General features: G+C 34.0%; 2 protein-coding genes across 3 annotated transcripts; both read right to left on the reverse strand.

The window, feature by feature from the left end:
• Positions 1 to 1,225: 1,225 nt before the first annotated feature.
• LOC111383456 (ATP-dependent DNA helicase Q-like 4A) lies at positions 1,226 to 15,335 on the reverse strand. 2 transcript variants are annotated; one of them, XM_023007572.1, is made up of 26 exons: positions 15,168 to 15,335; positions 12,503 to 12,561; positions 12,226 to 12,399; positions 11,846 to 11,900; positions 10,596 to 11,030; positions 10,132 to 10,305; positions 9,920 to 10,050; positions 9,278 to 9,650; positions 9,066 to 9,197; positions 8,272 to 8,358; positions 8,041 to 8,168; positions 7,333 to 7,453; positions 6,992 to 7,143; positions 6,792 to 6,927; positions 4,850 to 4,973; positions 4,714 to 4,784; positions 4,526 to 4,594; positions 4,220 to 4,348; positions 3,989 to 4,147; positions 3,746 to 3,826; positions 3,509 to 3,670; positions 3,335 to 3,390; positions 2,508 to 2,640; positions 2,304 to 2,398; positions 1,899 to 1,976; positions 1,226 to 1,828 (listed from the first exon to the last, which is right to left on the reverse strand). In XM_023007572.1, the coding sequence occupies exons 2-26, from the start codon at positions 12,523 to 12,525 to the stop codon at positions 1,450 to 1,452; spliced, it is 3,657 nt and encodes a 1,218-aa protein (XP_022863340.1). In that variant the 5' UTR covers positions 12,526 to 12,561; positions 15,168 to 15,335; the 3' UTR covers positions 1,226 to 1,449. The 2 variants fall into 2 exon arrangements, with proteins under 2 accessions (XP_022863340.1, XP_022863339.1); XM_023007571.1 differs by having other exon boundaries at positions 12,503 to 12,600.
• Positions 15,336 to 18,517: 3,182 nt separating this feature from the next.
• Positions 18,518 to 20,999, reverse strand: LOC111383457 (zinc-finger homeodomain protein 8-like). Its single transcript, XM_023007573.1, has 2 exons — positions 20,642 to 20,999; positions 18,518 to 18,894 (listed from the first exon to the last, which is right to left on the reverse strand). The coding sequence occupies exons 1-2, from the start codon at positions 20,997 to 20,999 to the stop codon at positions 18,518 to 18,520; spliced, it is 735 nt and encodes a 244-aa protein (XP_022863341.1).
• Positions 21,000 to 21,373: the final 374 nt, after the last annotated feature.

Raw genomic sequence — 21,373 nt, forward strand, 5'->3', positions numbered from 1 at the left:
TTTAATTCAACTCTTAATTTATAATTTAGTAAATTCATGCATTCAAGACAATCGATAATCCACTTTTATTCAATATTATTTCCCAAGATATATTAAACCTATATTTAACATGATCCGATCATATTCCTAGTCTGAATTCATATGAAAAACATGCATTAATTCACAGGATTTATCACACATGATTGCAAATATCATAAATATTATTCCTAACACCTATTGTCCATGTGTTGATTTTACTGCGTTCTAGACTTATTATAAGTATTCTTATACTACAACAAGCAACTTACTATCTAATTGGTGATCAAGTAATTAAATAGTTCAATGGGAATACAAAATTAATCAAGAAAAAGTTATGAAGTACTAAATTAATTGTCTTGAATTAAAATAAAAAACAATAGAATTCATCATTCATCCAATAAAATGAGAAACTAGCCTAACATATTAATATATAAATTACAAGAAAAATATTAGAAAAATATCACCCGGATTATGAAAGAATACAAAAGATGTTGATCTTCAAGCCCAAAGTTGAATTTTTCAAAATCGTGATTTAATTAAACTTTAATTCCTTGCTATAACTTGATATCCTCTCTCAAAATATAATAGTTGACGCATTATTCTTGATAAATTTGATGAAATTATTGTGTATGAAGAGGTAAGAGAGAGACCCTTTCATTGCTGCCCATATCTTGTATTTATATGATGAAATTAGTCAAAATTCACATTCAAATTGTCTTCCAAAAGAGTTTAAATCAAATAAGGAAAGTTGCCTTCACGCACATAATTTTGTCTCTACACAACTTTCAGTATTTTGGTTATAACTTTCTCTTTCAGTATCCGATTTAGGTAATTCAAAATGTATTGGAAAGCTAGTTAAAAGAGTTACAATTCTTCTAGAAATACAATCTTTCCAATTCAAACGTTCTCCATCCGAAAAATGGGTCTTAAGTTGACCATAAATATTGAAAATATCTTATATGATTAAAAGTCGATTTATAATAATACTCCGATCATATCCCTTTCCTTTTTTACTCTAATTTGCATTCAATTGACTCCTATCAATCTTCATAGTATTTTTTGTGATCCAAATCAACCATTAGATATTTATACTTTGATCCTCATACTGTGAATTTGCTTCATTTTAGCCATTTTTCGTTCTTTTTTCCAATTATTCTTTGAAACATTAACTTTTCCTAATAAAAGCAATAAATAACAAATTAGGTACTTATCCGTTCAAAAAATAACAAAATATCATCATTTAGAATCTCAAATAAGTATAGAAACTACACTTGACAAAATTCATAGACATTGCCTGAACTACAAACTTGTTTGGCTACACATTGAAAATAGGATAATTTCATCCTCTAATGGAACATAAAGCAGGTTCACAAATAACATATCATACCCCAAAGGACACACCTGGAACCTATATAACTCTTAATCATGAACCTAATTTCCAGTGGCTGACCATGAAGGTAGAACTCTTCCACCATTGCATCCTACGTTTAAATCAGGGCCATTAACTTTGACAAAGAGGTCGTCATCGAAATCAATATCCTCATATAAATCACTGTAGGAAGGTTCTGTATAGTCGACTCTCTCCGAATCCTTGTTCTGCTTTTTCACAAACCTTTTTTTGGAGCGTGTATTGCTCTCAGTGAAGTCATTGTCAATTTCTGAATTCCCCTTCGGGACATCAGTCGACTGTCTTCTCTTCTTAGAATCTGTACTATCATTACTGCTGCTGCTATTTCTGTCTTTGTTGTATTCCCTTATGGTAGCTTCAATGGTTTCCAACACTCGATCTCCATATTTGGTTATTCTTCCCCTGAACCATTATGTCAATTAGCATCAGTAGGATTGTTAAAGCAGAGCTTTTACAGATGTCTACGACTTACTTGCCAATGCCGCTAATATCTTGAAGTTCACCTATAGTTCTGGGTATTCTGGTGCTGATCTGCTGTAATTGAGCATTTCTAGAAGAGGAAAGAGAAAAGATAGCAATAGTATGTTACAATGCTATCATGCTTTCAAACATAATTCCCAAATTGGATGAGCCCTTTAACCGGAAAATAATCACAATGTTTTGTTAAGCCAAAAAATGTAGAAGTAAAAGTACTTAAAAGTAATTTCGTAAGCTCAGACAAAAATTGTCACAAAAATTAAAATTATCTTTTGGTTAAAAAACTTGCTTTCCTAAAAGTAATTCTTTACTTACCAAAAGTAATTTTACCTTTCTTCAGGCTTCAAACATGATCATAGAAGTAAAAGGAAAAGAGAAGAAGATAAACATATAAACAAACCCGAAAATGTGGTGTGCACACGTGCCATCTCCAGCCTCCTTAATAAGAATATTTCTAAGCATACGCAGTGAAGAAAACAGTTTTGCCGATAATTTCTGTAAGGCACAAGAAAATAAATTTTGTAAAAATTCAAGTGAATATTACTATTAGGCTATTAAACGAAAATTTAGGAAAGAAAATATTCATCAATTATCATAAATGTACCAAATCAATTTCTGACTGAAGCCCCATAGAAGTACCCATCTGCAGGGGAATTTGCTTTCCTGACGTCAGTGAGCCTTTAGCTGGAGTAGCTTCTGATCGACCAGCTTTAACAGCTTTGAAGGAAGACGGAAATCTGCAAGAAATATTAAAATACCAGCCCAAAATGGAATCTCTCATCAGCATGTATCATTCAACAGAGAATTTGAATGATCTAACCACATTTTTGGCCATAAATGCAACTTGTATCAATGGCACTAAAAATGACTTTGCCTTCTAAGTTCTAATATTAGAAATATTCATCGGAAAATTAGCGTAGCTTCATGACAATAAAGCACGACCAAAAGAAATGGGAAAATTATAAAAGAAATATCAAAATGCAGATTTGAAAGGTGTCAAAATTATTTAGTCCAAAATTAAGCTATTAGATGTGGAAGAAACTTAGAAGCAAATTCAGTGACTAGGATAAGAATTTAGCATGGACAAATTGCTTTGAAATTGACAAAGCGTGGGTGGATAGCTGATATTTACTCCAAAACAAAAACAGAAAGGTTGGTAAGAATTGATCGATCATACTAATTTAAAGCAGTGACTAGGAAATAAAAGTCGACCTTTACATGCCTAGAAGTGTGGAATTTTTATAGCTATCTCGAACTGTATGAATATGTTTGCTTAATGCCCCATGAATATCCGACGGAAACTGCTTCTAGAGACATTGATGGTTGTAAATAGTGTAACGAGTGAATGAAAGATAATAGTCAAAGAGTAACATCAACTTTCATATAAATTAGAAGCAAAAAAGGAGCATCATTAATCATAAGAAATTGAACCTTAATTTAATTATCTGGCCACAAGCAAAAAGATTGTGCGCCTTGGATTCATTGACCTGAAGGTAAGAGGTCATCATGACATTCATGAGAGAAGAAGTTTTACTCTAGTTACAAGAGTTCTCAATGTTACATACTTTTAAGATAAAGAAAAATTCAAGATATAGCATGTTATACCTTTAAAACAGATGACACTGATCCATAAATATCACTTTTTTTCACCTCTTCCACAAGAATATCCTCAGTGACAAGGTAACGTAGCACACGGGACGCTTCGCCCTTGGCCAAATGTTTTCCAGCTCCATGCATGCTCAAGGTATTGTGTCGGTGTTTCTTAACCTATGTTTTTGTATTGGAGTAAAAGTTAATTGTTGAAAACATGAAAAGAGAACACTTTTAATCATTAGGACGTACAAATTGGCTTAAAGAACCCTTGTAGACTTCCAAGATATGTGATGATGAAAACTGTTGTCCTGTCATCTTCACCAATTCAACCTGTGCAGCACACAGTACAACCTTTTGTGAACTTGTGAAAATATCATATTGACATTTTACATCAAATAAAAGAGAGAATACTAGAAACAGATGTACGATAGAATATAGCGGAAAATCAAGAAGGAAAAATAGGACAAAGTAAAGATATGGAATTAAGGGAACCAGTTGCTTTGCAGGCTCAGTGACATTTTTCTCAATACAGTTTTGTGTCTTGGAGCAATTATCACATGTGCTCTGGCAGTTTAGCGAATCGAACTTTTCTCCAAAATGAAGAAGCTGTAGGAGACGTCGACAATCGACGTCATTTTCACAGTAGCTGACCTGGAAAAAGATTGTTGAATAATATTAACAAATGAGTGACTAACGTAATGGTAAAATGAGTTCTATCAGTACCATTCGCAGGACATTCTCAGTGTTTGTCTCCAATAAACTCCCTGAAGCTGATGTACTTGCACGATAGTATCCAGATGCAAAGGGAGTTTGCTCGACTACACCTTGACTAATCATATGTTTCACCCGAATCTGCAGAGAACCAGAAAGGAACGAGTGTTCAAAGAGGAAAATTGTCTACATATTAACTCAGTGGATGGATAAATCCAGATACCAATAATTCAGTGAAATCAGAGCCAAAAAATCAAAAATAAATAGAGTAACGAGAGTGGGCAGAAAGAGAAGACAGCATCTCATTTCAGAACTCACATAATCACTGTAACTGTAGTACAATACACAAGATGAAGGTTGACCATCTCTACCAGCACGACCACACTCCTACATGAAGAAGTTAAAATCTTATCAGATCATAAATTTTTCATCGCTGCCATACTAAAAGCATCATACAGCATTAAAAATGCAGAACGCTAAAGGACTATGCATTGTCAGATATTTACCTGATGGTAGCCTTCAATGGACTTTGGAAGGGAATGGTGAATGACAAACCGAACATCGGGCTTATTGATACCTAAAATACTCATGTTAGTACATAGAGTTATAGTTCCAAAGACAGAATAGAAGTGGGAAATATACCCATGCCAAATGCAATGGTTGCACATATTATGTTGATCTCGTCCTTGCTCCACTGTTTCTGGATTGTTGTGCGCTGAGCAGAATCCATGCTACCATGGTAAAAGGCTGCTTTATGTCCGTATTCCTGACAAACACATATGTCAATATTTAAATATCACAAAGAAGTTGATATTTTAAGTGTCAAGTTTAATATGAGCATGTCTCTTTATCAATATCATTGTCAAGAATTTTTTCTATTAGATCCTTCCAGCTATTTCTATCAAACCACCGACCAGATTTCAATTTAGATTCAAATGCAAATTTCAAGTGGCTGTGTTTCAAAATGAAAGTGTAAATCAATTTCTACAAATATGACTTGAAGGAACTCAAATGCTAAAATGGGAGAGAGGGACAAACTGTAGACGGAGGCAAATCTATAGCATAGCAGTCAGTCTTATCCCCCATGATCAAAGAAAATATTTATGGGATGTGTGTCTTTAATATGGAGTATAACTATATACTCCTTCATTCCAGTAAAGACAAAACTCATGTTGAGAATCTTGAGATGTTTTCATCACCAAGTTCAATGCGACCACCACGTTCCTTTAACCAGATGTAGTAAACTATCTTGGTTTATGATTTATAGGAGATCAGTTCCATGTAAACCCAAGTCAAAGTAAACAGTGTGAAATAGCCTCTAAACTAAGACAGCGTGAAATGGTTCGGGAACAATATATAATATCATAAATAATGATTGTGGATTTAAGCAACTAGAGAGGTTGTTACTCGTTACAATAAAAAGAAAGATAAAGAACACAAAGAAAAGAATCAGAAGTAGCACCATAAAAATGGTGCTTCTGTGGGATTCCAGATGAAAGATTTTGTATTTTGGAGGAAAAAAAAAACAAAAATAACAGTAGAGTGAGGACTGTTCATTGAGGGAAAGAGTTCTTTAATTCTAATTTGTGTAGGAATACATTTTCTGCAGTCTGAAAGTTCAAATCAAGTTTTCTGGCAAACAGGTTGCCTTTCCTTGGTTCTTCATACAAAAAATTTGTTTCTTTCTGAAAAAATTTAAACCAGTACTCCTGAGGAAGACAAGAACGTGAGGTTTCACATTGCAATGTGCAGCACGGAAAAAAGAGGTGACAATCTCATGATTTAGTGGAAAACAATATAGAAAGATTTCAAATATAGGTATGACCAGCCCATGCTGAATAATGGAGAGGCAGCACGGGTGTGGAGGATGGACCATCAGGTCCAACATTTTTATTTTTTTGGTTGATGCCTGAAAAGAAAAGGTCCGCATAGGTTGGAGAACCCGCTGGCCCAGCCTTTACACCTAATTTCTGCCGTTCAAGAAGGAACAACTGAGTTGATAACAGATTTACAGCCATTATATGAAAATTTAACTTAATGATATTGTATGACACTCGTAGGAGCTTAAGCAGAGTGAAAAATATTAAAAATTTCATTTAACTGGCTACCAAAATTTGAAATGTAAACTATAAGAAGTAGAAATGGCCTTTGAAATAAGGAGTGAAGAATAACATGACATTACATTTTCCATTACATTAAACAGCCTTCTCCATGGCAATTTGTTTCCAAAGAAATAAAATACAGTTGCAATTAAAAAAGCAAGGAGGTCAAGATAAGAGGGCTATGCTCCATAAGATTCAAGCAGTTAAGTAGAAACATGTTGAATGTAATTAAATAGGGTCATTATGTAAAAAAGAGGGGAAGTTTCATTTCTTTTTGACTATCGATAAACACCCATAAACATCCTAAAAAACTGAAATATACTTGTTATGAGTGCAGATAGATACAATGTTTTAATTATATTGATAAATAATTATTACAATTAAAACAAGGATTATTTCAACAGGTCTTTGTTACTGCAGCATCAATAATGCATTTGGAAAGGGAAATAAACGTCCTGAAAATTCAACAGAAAGAACTAAACCTGCAACTTTTCAGCAACTTTTTCACAATCCATTCTTGAAAGACAATAGATGATGCCACATTCATCAAAATGGTTGTCTTTTATAAATTTGTCAATGTCTTCCACGCACTTCTTTGTCTTGGGAACAACAGAATATCTGCAATATATGCATAGTAAGCCATTGAAATAGTCAGCAACATACGCCTTCACTTAGCACTTACCGTAAGTTTGGACGGTTAAAACTCTGCCGAAAAACAATGCAATTTACTAGTCCGAGAGCCTGCACAACATCTTCCTTGACACTAATGGTAGCAGTAGCAGTTAATGCTAGAACAGGTATAGTTGGAAATTTCTGTTTCAAGATACCAAGTCCCTGCATAGGTACCACCAAAAAGTTAAAACTAAACTCAAGGACCCTTCAAATCTAATTTATAGGAAACAAGTAAATAAAAATAAAATTTTCTAATACTAGAAAACCACATGAGTGATGCAGCATTCAACCCAAGGATCCCTCTAGCCAAAATCAATGAGGCATAATTCAGAGCTTCCAAACATAAAGAACCTTGTAATCAGGTCTAAAATCATGCCCCCATTGACTAACACAATGAGCTTCATCAATAACAATCCTAGCAAGAGATTCCCGAGCATGTAGACTTTCCAAGTGTCGCAGCAAAACATCGCTTCTGCATTAGCATAAATTATTATGGAAACCTATGAATTTACCATATGAGGACAAAGCAAGTACACATTTAAGCAGTTTCAAATTGCATCCAATTGATCTAATTATATTTCAGTCAGGAAATTTACACCATTATATGAATACCTTGTTCCAGTCATTCTCAAAGACAAATAGTAGATATATTGATTTCCAAATAACTTAATTAATCTTGCATGAAATAAAATGCACTCTAACAAATTATTGAGTTGATAACAACGGTAAGAAATTTCATAGGAGGGCTCATAAGACCATTGTTTAAAAAAAATAAAAATAAAAATAAAAAATAAACTATTGCCGAGGCGTTTGCCTTGCCTGATACAAGTAAAGCCCATTAGTACCCTATTAAGCCTTTTTAATCATTGTGTAAGACAAAACATATCTTTTCGAATGGTAGATTCCAATGAAGGATCCATTTCTTAAAAGTAAAATCATTAATCAAAATAGCGAAATTGAAGGCACAACCAAGCTCGTGGGTCATTTACACTTTTTAAAATGTGGAAACAGAATGATACATTCATCTACTTGCAGGTAACTTGGGAAGATTATACTCACTTAGCAACTTTCTCTGGGGTGACATACAACAGCTTGTATTTGCAGTAGTCTGAGCTAAGCTCTCTGAAAATCTCTTGCTGCTCGGTCCACTCCATATTGGCACTTAGATAAGCAGCAGGTATATTTGCCTTGGTTGTTGTTTAAGGGAAATAAGCAGCGCGTTAGGCTGAATGTTGCCAAAACTAAATGCAGTTATAGGTGTACCTAAACCAATTTGATGGACAAGATTACCTGCACTAAATGCATTATCTGATCTTGGATAAGAGAGACGAGAGGTGATATCACTAAAGTTATTCCAGGACATATCAGAGCAGGGAGCTACAAGAAGAAAGCACACGACACATCAAATGTCACTTCACAGGTACTGCATGAACTCCAATCAACAATTGATGAGTAACTAGACCTCCAACTTATGAGATGGGTAAAAGAATCAGACAACCCCTTAAAGTTCACGTATAATATGGAATACAAATAAATATGACGAAGCAAAAAAAGTGAAACTTTACTTCAGGGGAGCACAATTGAGAATGCACCCTTAAACATGATTGCGCAAATATATATAGTGTAATTGCTCCGTGACACATTATTCAACTCCAAGCATCTTTATTTCAGAAATGAAGAAACAGGAATAATTTTTTTACTCTAAAGCTTAGCACCATTAATGTAACTAACCATGGGCTAAATAAACTTCTATTTTCCATTTTTAATCTTTTTGCAAATCTTTACAAGAGCACCATTCATTTTCCATTAGGATTATACAATTGTGACCTCGTAGCTGAAGTAGAGGTCACCTTCTCTAAGTACAAGTTTAGTTCCCAAAACATAAAATTTCTTGCTACTATGGATCAAAGGCTAAGGTCAAAAGTAAAAACTAGCAGTAACCAAATAGGCCCCATTACCTCACCTCATTCCCAACATCCTAACAAGATCTAAAAATGAGGAAAGCAGAAAACAGATATAACTGAAAGCTCTCCTATTTCGTAATTGTGAATCTGGATAGAAAGAAAAGATAACAATCCTCTCACCTGGTAAGTCAGGCTTTTTCCTCCTCCTGTTGGCATTAAAACAAAAACATCATATCCACTCATGGTTGCATTAATCACCTCTCTTTGATTGGGGCGAAAGGAGTGATTTCCAAACACTTTTTTGTTGTTGGCCTGACAGTAGAATAGATGAGCAACAGATAAGAACATCGTCTAGTGAAAACTTAAAGTCAGGAATTATATCAAAAACAAACCTCTAGCTTCTTTGTCCAAGGAAAATCCCGACCACTCCACTTTTTGTCTATTGAACCCTCGATATAATTGATCTCGATATACTTAGGAACATATGGTTCTCTCTCAAGTGGAGCAGTTGAAACCCCAAACCTGTCAGTGGAATATGATGGAATGGATGATGAACCCCATCTATCAAAGCTACCCGACTCAGTGTTTACTTGAAACCGGTCATCAAGCCTTGTGGGGTCAATCCTAAATGGCACTGCTGGAGGGGTCTGAAAAGTCATAGAAGTTGCTGTGGATGAAGAAAAATGTGACATTTTCCTTTCCTCGTTGACTGATGTACTATGAAGATATTTCTCAAGATGTTGAATTTGTTTATTCAACTGCTGCCTAGCAGTAAGATAAAAATATCATTAATTTCAGATTATTTAGCCTACCTCAAAGAAGAAAGTAAATGCAGCAAATCAATTAGAGAAGGAATAGGAAAAAGGGACATGTTATAATACTAAATATTACTGAACATATTAGCTTTACTATCAACCCCCACTTTATTTAATGTATTGTACAGATTTTTTAGATGCAAAACAAATCCACCCTTGCCTATGTGATAAAAATAACATTATGAAAAGGCAGAAAAGGGTTCGGAGAGATAAGCAAACCTTTCTTGACGAAGCTTCTCAAATTCATCTGAACTCAAATTATCAGAATTATCTATGATATCATTTGATATGGCTATTAGCTTATCCTTCATATCTTTTAGGTGATTTGAAGCTTCGGGACAAAGTCCTAGCTGTACCAATATCAGGAATGGCATAAGGATTTGGGAGTAAACTTTGAATATCACAACAAATAGGTAAGAAAAAATTTGTACCTTACAATTGTGACTGCAATTCAGGCACAACTCTGGAGGCAAAATTGCTTCCTCATGTTCAGAAAATTTTTCTTTATTTACATTTGGAGTAACCTCTGGAAGTTCGGAGGTTGATGGTTGAGGTGTAGAAGTTGATTGAAAATGATCCATAACTATTTGGTCCACGTCGATATTCTGTTGAAAACAGTTATTTACTCAACTGGTATTCCTAGCCAAACGCTAATCTATCTTGATTGAGAACAATAATACGTTATAAAAACACCAATTGAGCAACATATTTCACACATTCGTTTATCAGTTATGACATTGCACCAAATAACGGACAATATTGTTAAAATCCTCCATGCTCAATCATTATAATCCAACGTGTTACAAAACACATCAAACAAGTATGACCCAGTTGAAGACGAAAATCCACTTACCTATCTGCTTTCACTGTCTATATTGCGAGTTTCACGAATTACCTCAAGTATGTCATCATCATCATCAATGACATCAGTATAAGGGGCGTTGGACCCGTTCCTTGCAATTGTGCACATGGAAGAATTGCTAGTAACTCCGTTCCCAGTTTGTGCATTAAAATTATCACTTGCCAATGAGTATGAAGCATTCCGCCTGCTCGTAACCATTCTAACTTTCTCAACCTCAGAATTGCAGGTTGAAAAAGAAGTGTTCAAACATCTGCTGGAATCACCAATTTGCTCATCACCTCCGCTAAAACTTTGATGCATTTGGACAAGTCCTGAGGACAATCTTTTCAAGTCAGACGAGCATTGTTGAGTAGCTTGTCTTGAGTCTTGAAAAGAAAACGAACTAACATTGTTAGTTAAAGGAACAGATTGTCCAGGTTTAGTGTAGCTTTTCGAAGATAGCTGAAGGCTAGAAAGAAGCTGCCATGCCTGCCAATATTTCACATTCCATCAGAATGCTTATTATTGCTTCCTATGAATATGGAAAACAAGTTGAGAGCAATAAAGTAGATTGCTCCTGGTTAACAGTTCAGTACAAAGAGCATGCTCAATACTGAAAATGATATTTCTTTGTCATCAAAGGTTTAGCAAATGCTGAGATGGAAAATGTAAATCAAAAATACCATGTAATTGACACTTAAGGAAAATAAATAACCCAATAACTAGAAGTGCTTATGTATCGACTGGAGAGAAAAGGAGGATAAAAAATTTCCTCTCAAGTTATTGGTTTATTTTGACTGAATTGGAGTTAAGCCAACTATCTTTAGTCTATATTGCTTGGCATACTCCTGGACCAATGGGGATAAATAGCATTCAAGGTCCACATCGAAACAGACCTCATCATTCAAAGTGCATGTTCGAGAGGAGAAAAGGCTTTGTACACAGCCTCAAGACGAATTTATACAGCCTCACCTCAGAAAGAACAAAAATAAAAAAACATGATAACATAAAACTTTGATCACAAAAACCTGATGGAGAGGCTAATGGCAGACTTAAGCAAGGAAAAACTCTCGAAACATAAGTAAAGATGGCTGCCTATAATATGCAGCACAACCTAAAAGTTAATAAAGTAATTAACATTAGCATTTGTCAACAGCCCGGTTATGAAGCACTAAACTGAAAGTTTGAAGAGAAAATAAACAAAAAATAATGAGGATGCTAGGGCCTTTGGGTAATTCTTAGAATGAATCAAGAGGAACCAGGAAATGTATTAGTGCCCATGACCAGTATTTAAAATACTTCACCTTTTCAACTTGAGCATTGTGCAACCTTACATTCTGAACTTGAAAAACCCCAGACCTGAAAACATAAGGGAAGAAACAATGTGAAATACCAAGTCATCTTCACTCAATTAAATAATCGAATAATTATAGTCAGCCCACAAATATTCAACTTTTTGTTTGTTTTCTCTAGACATGATAGTTAATGACAATAAAGGTGAGAAAACCGGAATCCATAATCCCTTTCTTGAATTTTATTTATGGCTAACAACCATGAGACGAGCTTCACAAACTAAAATACCTTTTATCATATACAGGACATTTTGTGTAAAGAACAAGAGGTTTTTATGAAGTATATGTAGAAATATCAATTTCCTACCTAAATAGGATTAAATGCAGCATACCTCATGCTCATCGTCTCATCAATTCGAGGTTTTTGAGTTGACAAGGAAAAAAGGAAGTTGGAACTCAAATACTTGTCCTGGCACAAAAAATTATTGTGTGCATTGGCATGCTGCAACCAATTGATTTTTGGCAATTTGTTGGCAGATTTGAAATCGTCTTCTAAATTACGTCCCCTGCACCCAAGAATTATGCAACAGTCCAAAGTTAGAAAGAGGGTACAAATCTATATAAAGAAAGAACTAGAAATCAAATGAAAGCCACAAGCTTCGTCCTCGCCTCATGTAGTTTTCCTTCATCATTAATCAACATGGTCCTGAAGTTTTCTGAGTGATCCCCTTCATAGAAAAACACACAATCATCAACCTGAGTGTGATCTACAATTGAGAAGACATTTACTATAAGTTAAAAACTAAAAAATAAATAATGTAGATGTAGATATACCAAGAAAATAAAAAATAAAAAATAAATTAACTCTCAGGAATGGAAGAATAAAATAAACCAGTCTTGATAACTTTCAAAATGATATGAGTAAGGGTCACAATAGTCCAAGCAGTAGGTACTCCCTATGTTGTTGCACTGCTCAAAACTGTATTAAGATTTCTGTCATTATCAACTAAAAAAATGGTGGTGCTCAACTAAAAACTGCGTTAAGATTTCTTCCTCTATAACTAATAGAATGGTGGTGCTATGTGTTGCACATCAGATCTAAGTAAAAATTATAAACACAAGAACATTAATTCCTGCCTACCATGTGGGTTATTTCCAGAGGCCTTGTTAATTTTCATCACCTGGCCCGTTAAAGCATCAGATGTGCCAGAACTATAGTTGCAAAACACCTACGGATATAAACTACACAAGGACATAAGCATTTTCAAATGGAACTACATATTACTCCTGAACATTGCCTCAGTAGAAGCAAACCCAACTAATACGCAAGCCTATCTCCCAAAATAATCAAATCAAAGCGAAAGTGCCTTGTGGCTGTCACGCCTCTCTCTCTCTCTCTCTCTCTGTGTACCTTTCTTGCAGCAAGGTGTTCAGTCCAAGAGTGCTGAAGAAAAGAAAAGAGAAATTAATAAAAACCTTTCCGATTCGGTCACTGAGCAATTGGACGACTCTTCAGTAACTTAGGATGCAGGATGACCCAATTCCTTCGATGTTGTATACCCCCTACATCCTTCGGAAGTGGAAGAAAGGGTACTACGAATTTCTATTTATATATATTAGGGCCCCAGAAAGCCAAAGGGTGGGGGAACAAGAGTCTCCATTGCCCAAGGCAAGGCCAGTTCTATCCTCTTTCACAGTTTTCTGTAACATTGTATCATTAAGATCAATTTTCCTATACGAGGCGTGAAAGCACTATCAGTTAGTTGACTACCAAAAGAAAGTCCTACCGTTCAATCAAAGTACGAACATCGAAGGATCTCTTTCCAGGCAACTTTCAAGCAGCAACCAGGCATAGGATAACGAGATCATTCCTTTTTAATGCAGGGGGTACGGTATCGCCATTCTTGCAGTGCTAATTCCTGAAGACCTGATTGGAATGGGGGAGTCATAGGAACGCTCGTATAGTCAACAATCATTCCCCATTCTTCTATCCCTTCTTTCAGAAAATCTGCTAGTAATCATTATTAGTGATTTCTCTTTTGCAATTTGCAAAAACTTGTCTGTTTAATATAGCATCCGAAAGACCACTAAAAGTTGTTTCCCAAACCACAACAGGAATCAAAGCTCATTGGTAAATCTTCATGATGCTAACGTGTTGTTTAATAGAAGCATGGGCAACGATGAATTCATCTAAATATTTCCTTCAACTTGTATTGGGATTGGCCATGACTTTAAGTGATTCTCATTGATAATAATATAAATGTCAGATAAGGAGATTTGTGTTCCTAAATGATTTTTTTTCCCATTCTTCCCAGTTCCTGGAAATTTGCAGTTAAATTAGTTGAATAATCTTAGAAAAGAGCAGTTTCTCCTCCTTAACTTCTAATGTTTATAGAGACATCGATCTTCATGTCAAGTCAAGATTATCCAATTGTAATAAATTTTTCTTGCAAAAAGATATCATCAATCATATCAAATATAAGTCCTCGTCTCCTTTTTGTACCGTTAATTCTGTGCCACTTCTAAAGAATTGACAACAGCGGAGAAGGATCATGAATTGAGAATTTGACATGTTAACTGAAAGCTACTTTTAAACTGACCTTCGAAATATCAATCAGGCCCTAACCATTCCCAATCAGGTACTTCCACTACTCTTATTACTTCCTTCCATAAACTTAACCTTGAGATAAGTTTAAGGCCAACACCCTGTTGCGAATAAGGTTACAAATTCCTAGCTATCACTAATATTGACCATTTACTACCATAATACTAATATGGATAAGTAGAATCATTAACAGAAAATCCCAAAAACATTTCTTCTCCAAATGAAAGATGAATCACAGAATCAAACCATGATTTCAGTTTAGTAATGTCAGCCTTGCTATAGTAATTACTAATCAAGGATAAATGTGGAACCCGTAGGGTTTACTGCTACAACACGTAGTTTATATCAGACAGTAAATTATTATAAAAATGAAAACAATAAAAACGAAGGATTCTCCTTAGCTCCGCAACAAATTAATTGACCATTATGACCCAAATTCTAATCAGGTGAAAATTCTTGTCTAGACAAACCTAGCATTTGTGAATCGAAATTGTATTTCTTATTTTATTTTTACGAATTATGATCTAAAAATCTCTAAATCCGTCCAAAAAATGAGAGTTTTCCTCATTGACAGACAGTATAATCAGACGATAGAGCTTAGAAACAATGAAATTATGTATGCACACTACAGACTTGCAATCGACATCTAAACTTCATTCGAGTGGATAGTATTTTCAAAAATTGATTAAAAAAAGTGCGAAATAACTAAAACTTTAAAATTCCATTTACCGTTGATTATCCAATCAGAATGCCCTCGTAAATGAAATGCTGCCTACTTGCCACTGAAATTTAAACATTCAATTTAGATATAGACATAGAATATTATGTTAAGGATGTACGAGTGAGAGAGAGAATAGAAGTGAAGCTTCAAATCGTAGCGCGGGTTTGAATGGCGGGATAATATTACCAAAAGTGATAATTTAGGGCAGGCCGCTGAAATGATACAGGTTGGGCCTATAAATGTTACCGTTCTTACCCAAACATTGAAGCCCACTTATTCATACTGAGCTAAACAGATATACTACGGTGAATGGAAATTAACCCCAGTCTGGTTTAGATAAAAAAAAATTAAAAATAAATTTTAATAAAAGTTATGAAATTGTAAGAATGACAAGTTGTGGTTTTCATAAATTATCAAATTTGACTTAAATTTTAATCAACTTCTTTTAGCTAAACCAAATGGGAACTAAATTAGAAAATATCATTACTATAATAATTTTAAGGATAAAATTATAAAACTAAAAAAATTGTAAAAATAAAAAATCAGGTGGTATGTGACTTGTGAATTGTTTGTTACCCGAAAGAATCTCAACTGAGATTTTGATAGATTTTAAAATACTATAAATTGTAATGAATTTCATGTATTTGAATATTTTTTTCACAAAATTCATAAGAATCCTATTAAAAATGGTGAAATTTGAAAATGATTTGTTATGTGTATTTTTAAGTTTAAAATTTCTCTATTAATGAAATTATATATATAAATCTGTGAAATATTGATAATAACTAAATTTTAATGAATTTCCTTAAAATCCATTAAATTCTCAGTTGGGAACACCTAAATTTTAGTAGAGTTCATTAAAATCTCAATGGAGACACCTGAATTTAAAAGAATTTCCAGAATCCATTAAAAACTCAGTTGAGAACATCCCTGACGTATTATGTACAAAATCATTTATTAGAACCAGTTCACAAGTCACATACCACCTAATTTTTTTTAAAAAGTTAAGGCCTAATTAATGAAATTGAAACTTAAAAACATGATTTCATGTAATCTTCTTAAATTGAAATCTACTAACTTGTTTAAATTAAATCTACAAATATCAATTCAAATAGTTTTGCCTTATTCATAATCAACAAAACTGTTTCAACTAGAATTCCTAAAATATCTCCTTGATTTTAATTAAGGTGTGTTTGTAAAGTAATGTGTCAAGATATATTCATGACAATATACTTATTGTTGTTCTAGAAATTGGAAAACATCATGTGTACACCATGAGGTGCACACAATGAATTATACCCCTCTTACATGGAGAAGTCCCGTGAACATTTTATTATAAAAAATGTTATGTGTACACAATGCATTACACTCCTCTCACATGAAGGAAGGCTCACAAATATTTCATTGTATATGGGTCACATTCATATGAGGAGGGTGTAATGCTAATGGTACATTATGCATACATAGCATTTTTCTTTTAGCCCCTGTTTAATCCCCATTATGTAGAAAAATAAATGGGGGGAATAGTATTTTTTTTTTAAAATGAGTAGTTGAAAAAGAATGAAAAGTTTTCGATTTACGTGTAATATTATTTTATGAAAGATTGTGTGGTTGAAAATAGGAGAAAGAAAAATGAAATATAATAGAATTTAATGTAATGGGGCTCAAACAGGGGCTTATTATATGTGGGTCCCTCTCTATATGAGGTGGTGTAATATTGTATATACATCATTGTATACACATAGCATTGTTCATAAAAATTAGTCCAAACCAATCAATTCATTCGGTAAAATCCAGAAATGTGTAGAGATATGGGCTAGTTAGACGAAGAAGAAAACTATTAATTAAAAGGCGACATTTTCTCCAATTTCCTCGTTAAAGGATCATAACATTGTATCAGCCTTTCGTTTTAATTTCCATGTAGTAGTGAATTTAGCGGTTACAAACTCGCGATTAAGCCAATTGGGGGAATAGGATTCTAGAGTTCTAGTTCCATAACTTTTTCAAGCATAAAAGCGGTCATTGTCAACTAATCAATCAATGTAAGGACCTTACTAAATGTCTATTAACGTTTATATAAGTGATTATATAGGGTATGTTTGGTAGTAATTTTGAAAATTAATTTTTTTATCGCTATAAAAAAAAGATCACATTTGTGAGTGAAAAAGTTAAAAATAACTGCTGACTTAAGGAAGTAATAGTCAAAATCTTGATTTTTTATGTGTGAAAATTCAGAACCAAATAGGGATATATCTTACACGATACTTTATCATTTGCCAAATTTTTGTCCAGTCTTCTCCTTCCACATCATTTTCGACAACTACTTGTGTGTCTTTTTATGTACAAGTAACAAAATTCTTAATAAAAATATTAATTAATGAAATGACATGATTTTTTTGTCGAAGCGGTGGTGGTGGACTGTAGGGTGAATTGGATTGTAGGATGGTTGGAGAAAAACACTTTTTCCCCCCCTTTTTTTTTCCTTTTTAGTCAATTGTTTTTTAAACGTTTTGTGATTTATTTGTTCATTTTGAAAAGATTTAGGGCTTTTATTGTAATTTTCTTTTTATTTTCTCATCTAGCTCCAATGAAAATTAATCTAAGATAAAGTTAATAATTAATTTTGTCCACATATTTAATCATATCCGTTCATCAACTTTTATTAAAAAAAAAACTCTTAGAACCCGTTTGGTGCACATTATTTGGAAAAATAATACATTTTTTCAATCAAATCAGTCTACAATTTTTGACTTCAACACTCTAAGGTAGAACCCATGATGTGATGTTTAAAATGTATTTTTGTTGAAAAAATGTGGAACAAACGGGCTCTTAAAAATCTTATTTTGGCCTTGTTTGAGTCCCATTATTTCCTCATTAAAATGAAAAATATGACCGTTATCCATCACATCAAGTCACCATATTTGAATTTTTATCTCTTATGTAGGGCTTATAATAATTATATTTTTCATTATTATTTTTACAATAATGTGGTTTAAACAGGGGCTTTATCTACAACAAATAGAGGCTTTTATTTATTTATTTAAATATGAGGACAATCGTCATATTATGTAGATTTCACGGCAAAAATCGATGAAGAAAGTTGATTTACAATTAAGGGAAACGTTCAAATGTTTGGTGCTAAAAAAAAATATCGAGGATAATTTATAAATGCAATGGTTGAGGATAAAAGTGCAAATTTCCCTGTAAGAAACCCTAATATTGTTGATGATGAAATCTATATATTTTCTTCTTTCCAGATCTTTGATCATCTAATTCTGACCAAAAACAACATTAACAATCATGCCATTTTTGTTTTAAGGCTTCCTCCATTAAACTCAATGCTCGGAGCTTATATCAGTTAACACGTTGGAGTCGCAGGCGGATAATTCAATGCAACAACTGGCCGAGGCGGCGTTGATGAAGAAGGAGGAGGAGCGGCAGCATCCAGATTGTTGTCATGTTGTAATCTGAGTGGTCGGCGACAGCGGGGTGGAGGAATCTCCATCTCGACCTTCCGGTGGGAGTTCCTGAGGCAGTACTTACAGGCGGCGCATTGGAATGACTCGGGTGTTCCATCGGCTCCAGTTGATGTAAATTCCCCACAGCCGTCAACTGCAAAGCCGCCATGTGGTGCTGCATGGTTATGCAAAAACGCCATGTACATTACAAGAACTACGGGTCTACGCCTTACCCACTCTTTGTTTCGCCGCCATGGAAATGCAATAAAGCTGAATTCTATTGAAAGTGAAAGTTAAGTAGAGGGGAAGGAGACAAGGTAATTTAAAGAAGTCGGTAACACACACAATTAATTGAATACGCAAATGATATTGCTTTATCTTGAGATGTCTACTAAAATTAATTGACATTCAAGAAGTTGACTTTAATTTATCGAATGAATAATGATAAATGCTGACAATTATCGTGAAATTTCTTGATTTGAGAATATATAATGATCCACTCATCAAGATAAGATTTAATGTAGTCCATGTTTGGTTCAATTAAAAAATTAGATTAAAATTTAAATTAAAGTCAACAATTAATTTTAATTAGACCCTACTCTTAAATGACACATTCCATCAGTTTTTATTAAAATTTATATAGACCAAACAGTAATTATTATTATTGCTATTGTTGTGATGGTGGTGGTGATAGCATATAAGACAATTTGATGCTATACAATGTCATGCTTGCAATAGAGAATATTTCACCCAAATTCGAAGTCCATTCTTCCTTGTAGTCACAAGGCAAATATACATCGATTTCCGAGGAAAAAAAAAAGAAAAAAGAAGAAGATGTCAGTAGTAATCATTTATGTGATGTCATCAATACAATTGTCGGAATCAAAGTCTGCACTTTGGCACAAGCGACAAATTCTTGGTGACATTTGTTGAAAAGTTGCTAACAATGACCGACAATAAGATTTAAATGATAAGTGACACGTTTCCAATCAGAGTTTTTAGATACTGTATCAATAGTTAGATTTCCAATTATTGATGACAGATAATAATACGAGTAATGACCGTTACCTACTAAAACAGTTATAGATTTTCTAGTTTACCGTTTCATCTTGAATTTCATATTAAATTATGTGATCTAGTGTTTATACCAAAAATAAAACATAAAAATACACCCTTGCAAAAGTTATGAGCCAATCAAGTACTAACTAATATCAAATCATCTTGAATTTCAAAATGTGTAGTAGTGTTTACCAACACAAAATTAACATAGGTTTTGAACTTTTTATTTTTTAACCTATATTTGATCAATATAAAGATTAATTTCATTTACAAACCAATAAAGAGTGACACAATCTCTTATAACCATGAAGTATTGTAATTTATCTAGAATCTGCTATAACCATCTGAAAGCTCATTGGTAAGTCAAAATTATATAGAAAAATTTAATAATCTAAATTATATAACAAATTTTACATTAATTACCAGCGGAGGCTCTCGTGCTAGGCCAATTATGAAAATCATATGCGATTAGTACAAAATGGGAATAAATTGAACCTTTATTAAATGTTTGAATATACTTATTGGTAATAATTCTAATAATTATTAACATCTCGGGTGTTAATGAGATTCAGGGCCTCGTTTTTTCTTCTCGTATCGAAGTCAAAAATTATCTCCATTGCAACCAGACAATTAAATTCCATATCTGAAAGGAAAAAAAATTTAAAAAAAAATGAGAAATTCGATTTTGATTATCGATTTAATTTGCTCTTTAATTTTTCTGATTTTTTTTTTTCAGGAACAGTGCCTAATTGAAAAGTTTGGATAATGTATATGTATATAGAGAAAGAGATCTGAAAAACGCCATGATCGAAGAACAAAGCAAAATGAAATTATATAGACATATATTTCTTCTCGATAAAACGGTAAACCCTAGCGGAACATTTATTAATTTTTCTTTTCAGATCTTAATCTGAAATTATCACAAACAACAGCATTTATCATTCAACTCTCGGAGCTTGATTCACTCGATGCTGGACTCGGAAGCTGATAATTCATTTCAACAGCCGGCTCCGGAGGAGGTAAATCAGCTGCTGGATTGGCACGAAGGGCGGCTCTGGCTGCTCGGCGGCGGGGTGGTGGTGGTGGTGGTGGAATCTCCATCACAAGCCTCTGGTGGAAGTTCCGATGGCAGTTACATGCTGCACACAGTAGTTCTCCCGGAGTTCCAGCGCTTCCGGTTGGTATAAATTCTCCGCAGCCGTCAAGCGCATAACCCCCAAGCGTTGCTGCATGGTTCCGCATACACGCAGTGTACACCACCAAAACTACAGGTATGCCCCTGCCCCTGCCCCTACCCCTCCCAACTCTTGGTTGAGCCGCCATGGATATTAAACGAGAGAAAGCTAAACTCTTTGGAACTAAAGTTAATAACTCTGGATGGAAAGAAGGTGAGATATAAAAGCTGGTATCACACACTACTACGTGGCATTGGTTGGATTGGATCGATTTTTAATCTCAATCCAAACTCAGCCTGACATCGAAGATTTAATATGAAATCAACCCAATTCTTATGTTGTGAAACCCAACCCAATCCAACCAAGTCAGACTGGGTTGTTCGGTTTGGGCTTGAGCCCATATGTAAGAACTTGTTGAAAACGTAAGAGACTACAATAAAAGCCCGTTAACACACCGAAAAAAATTGCATTGAGAAACCTATTAAGCTTGTTATAAAAACCTGATATCTAAATTTATTTTAA

Source organism: Olea europaea, unplaced genomic scaffold (assembly GCF_002742605.1).
Source record: "Olea europaea var. sylvestris unplaced genomic scaffold, O_europaea_v1 scaffold2692, whole genome shotgun sequence".
NCBI classification, from domain to species: Eukaryota; Viridiplantae; Streptophyta; class Magnoliopsida; order Lamiales; family Oleaceae; genus Olea; species Olea europaea.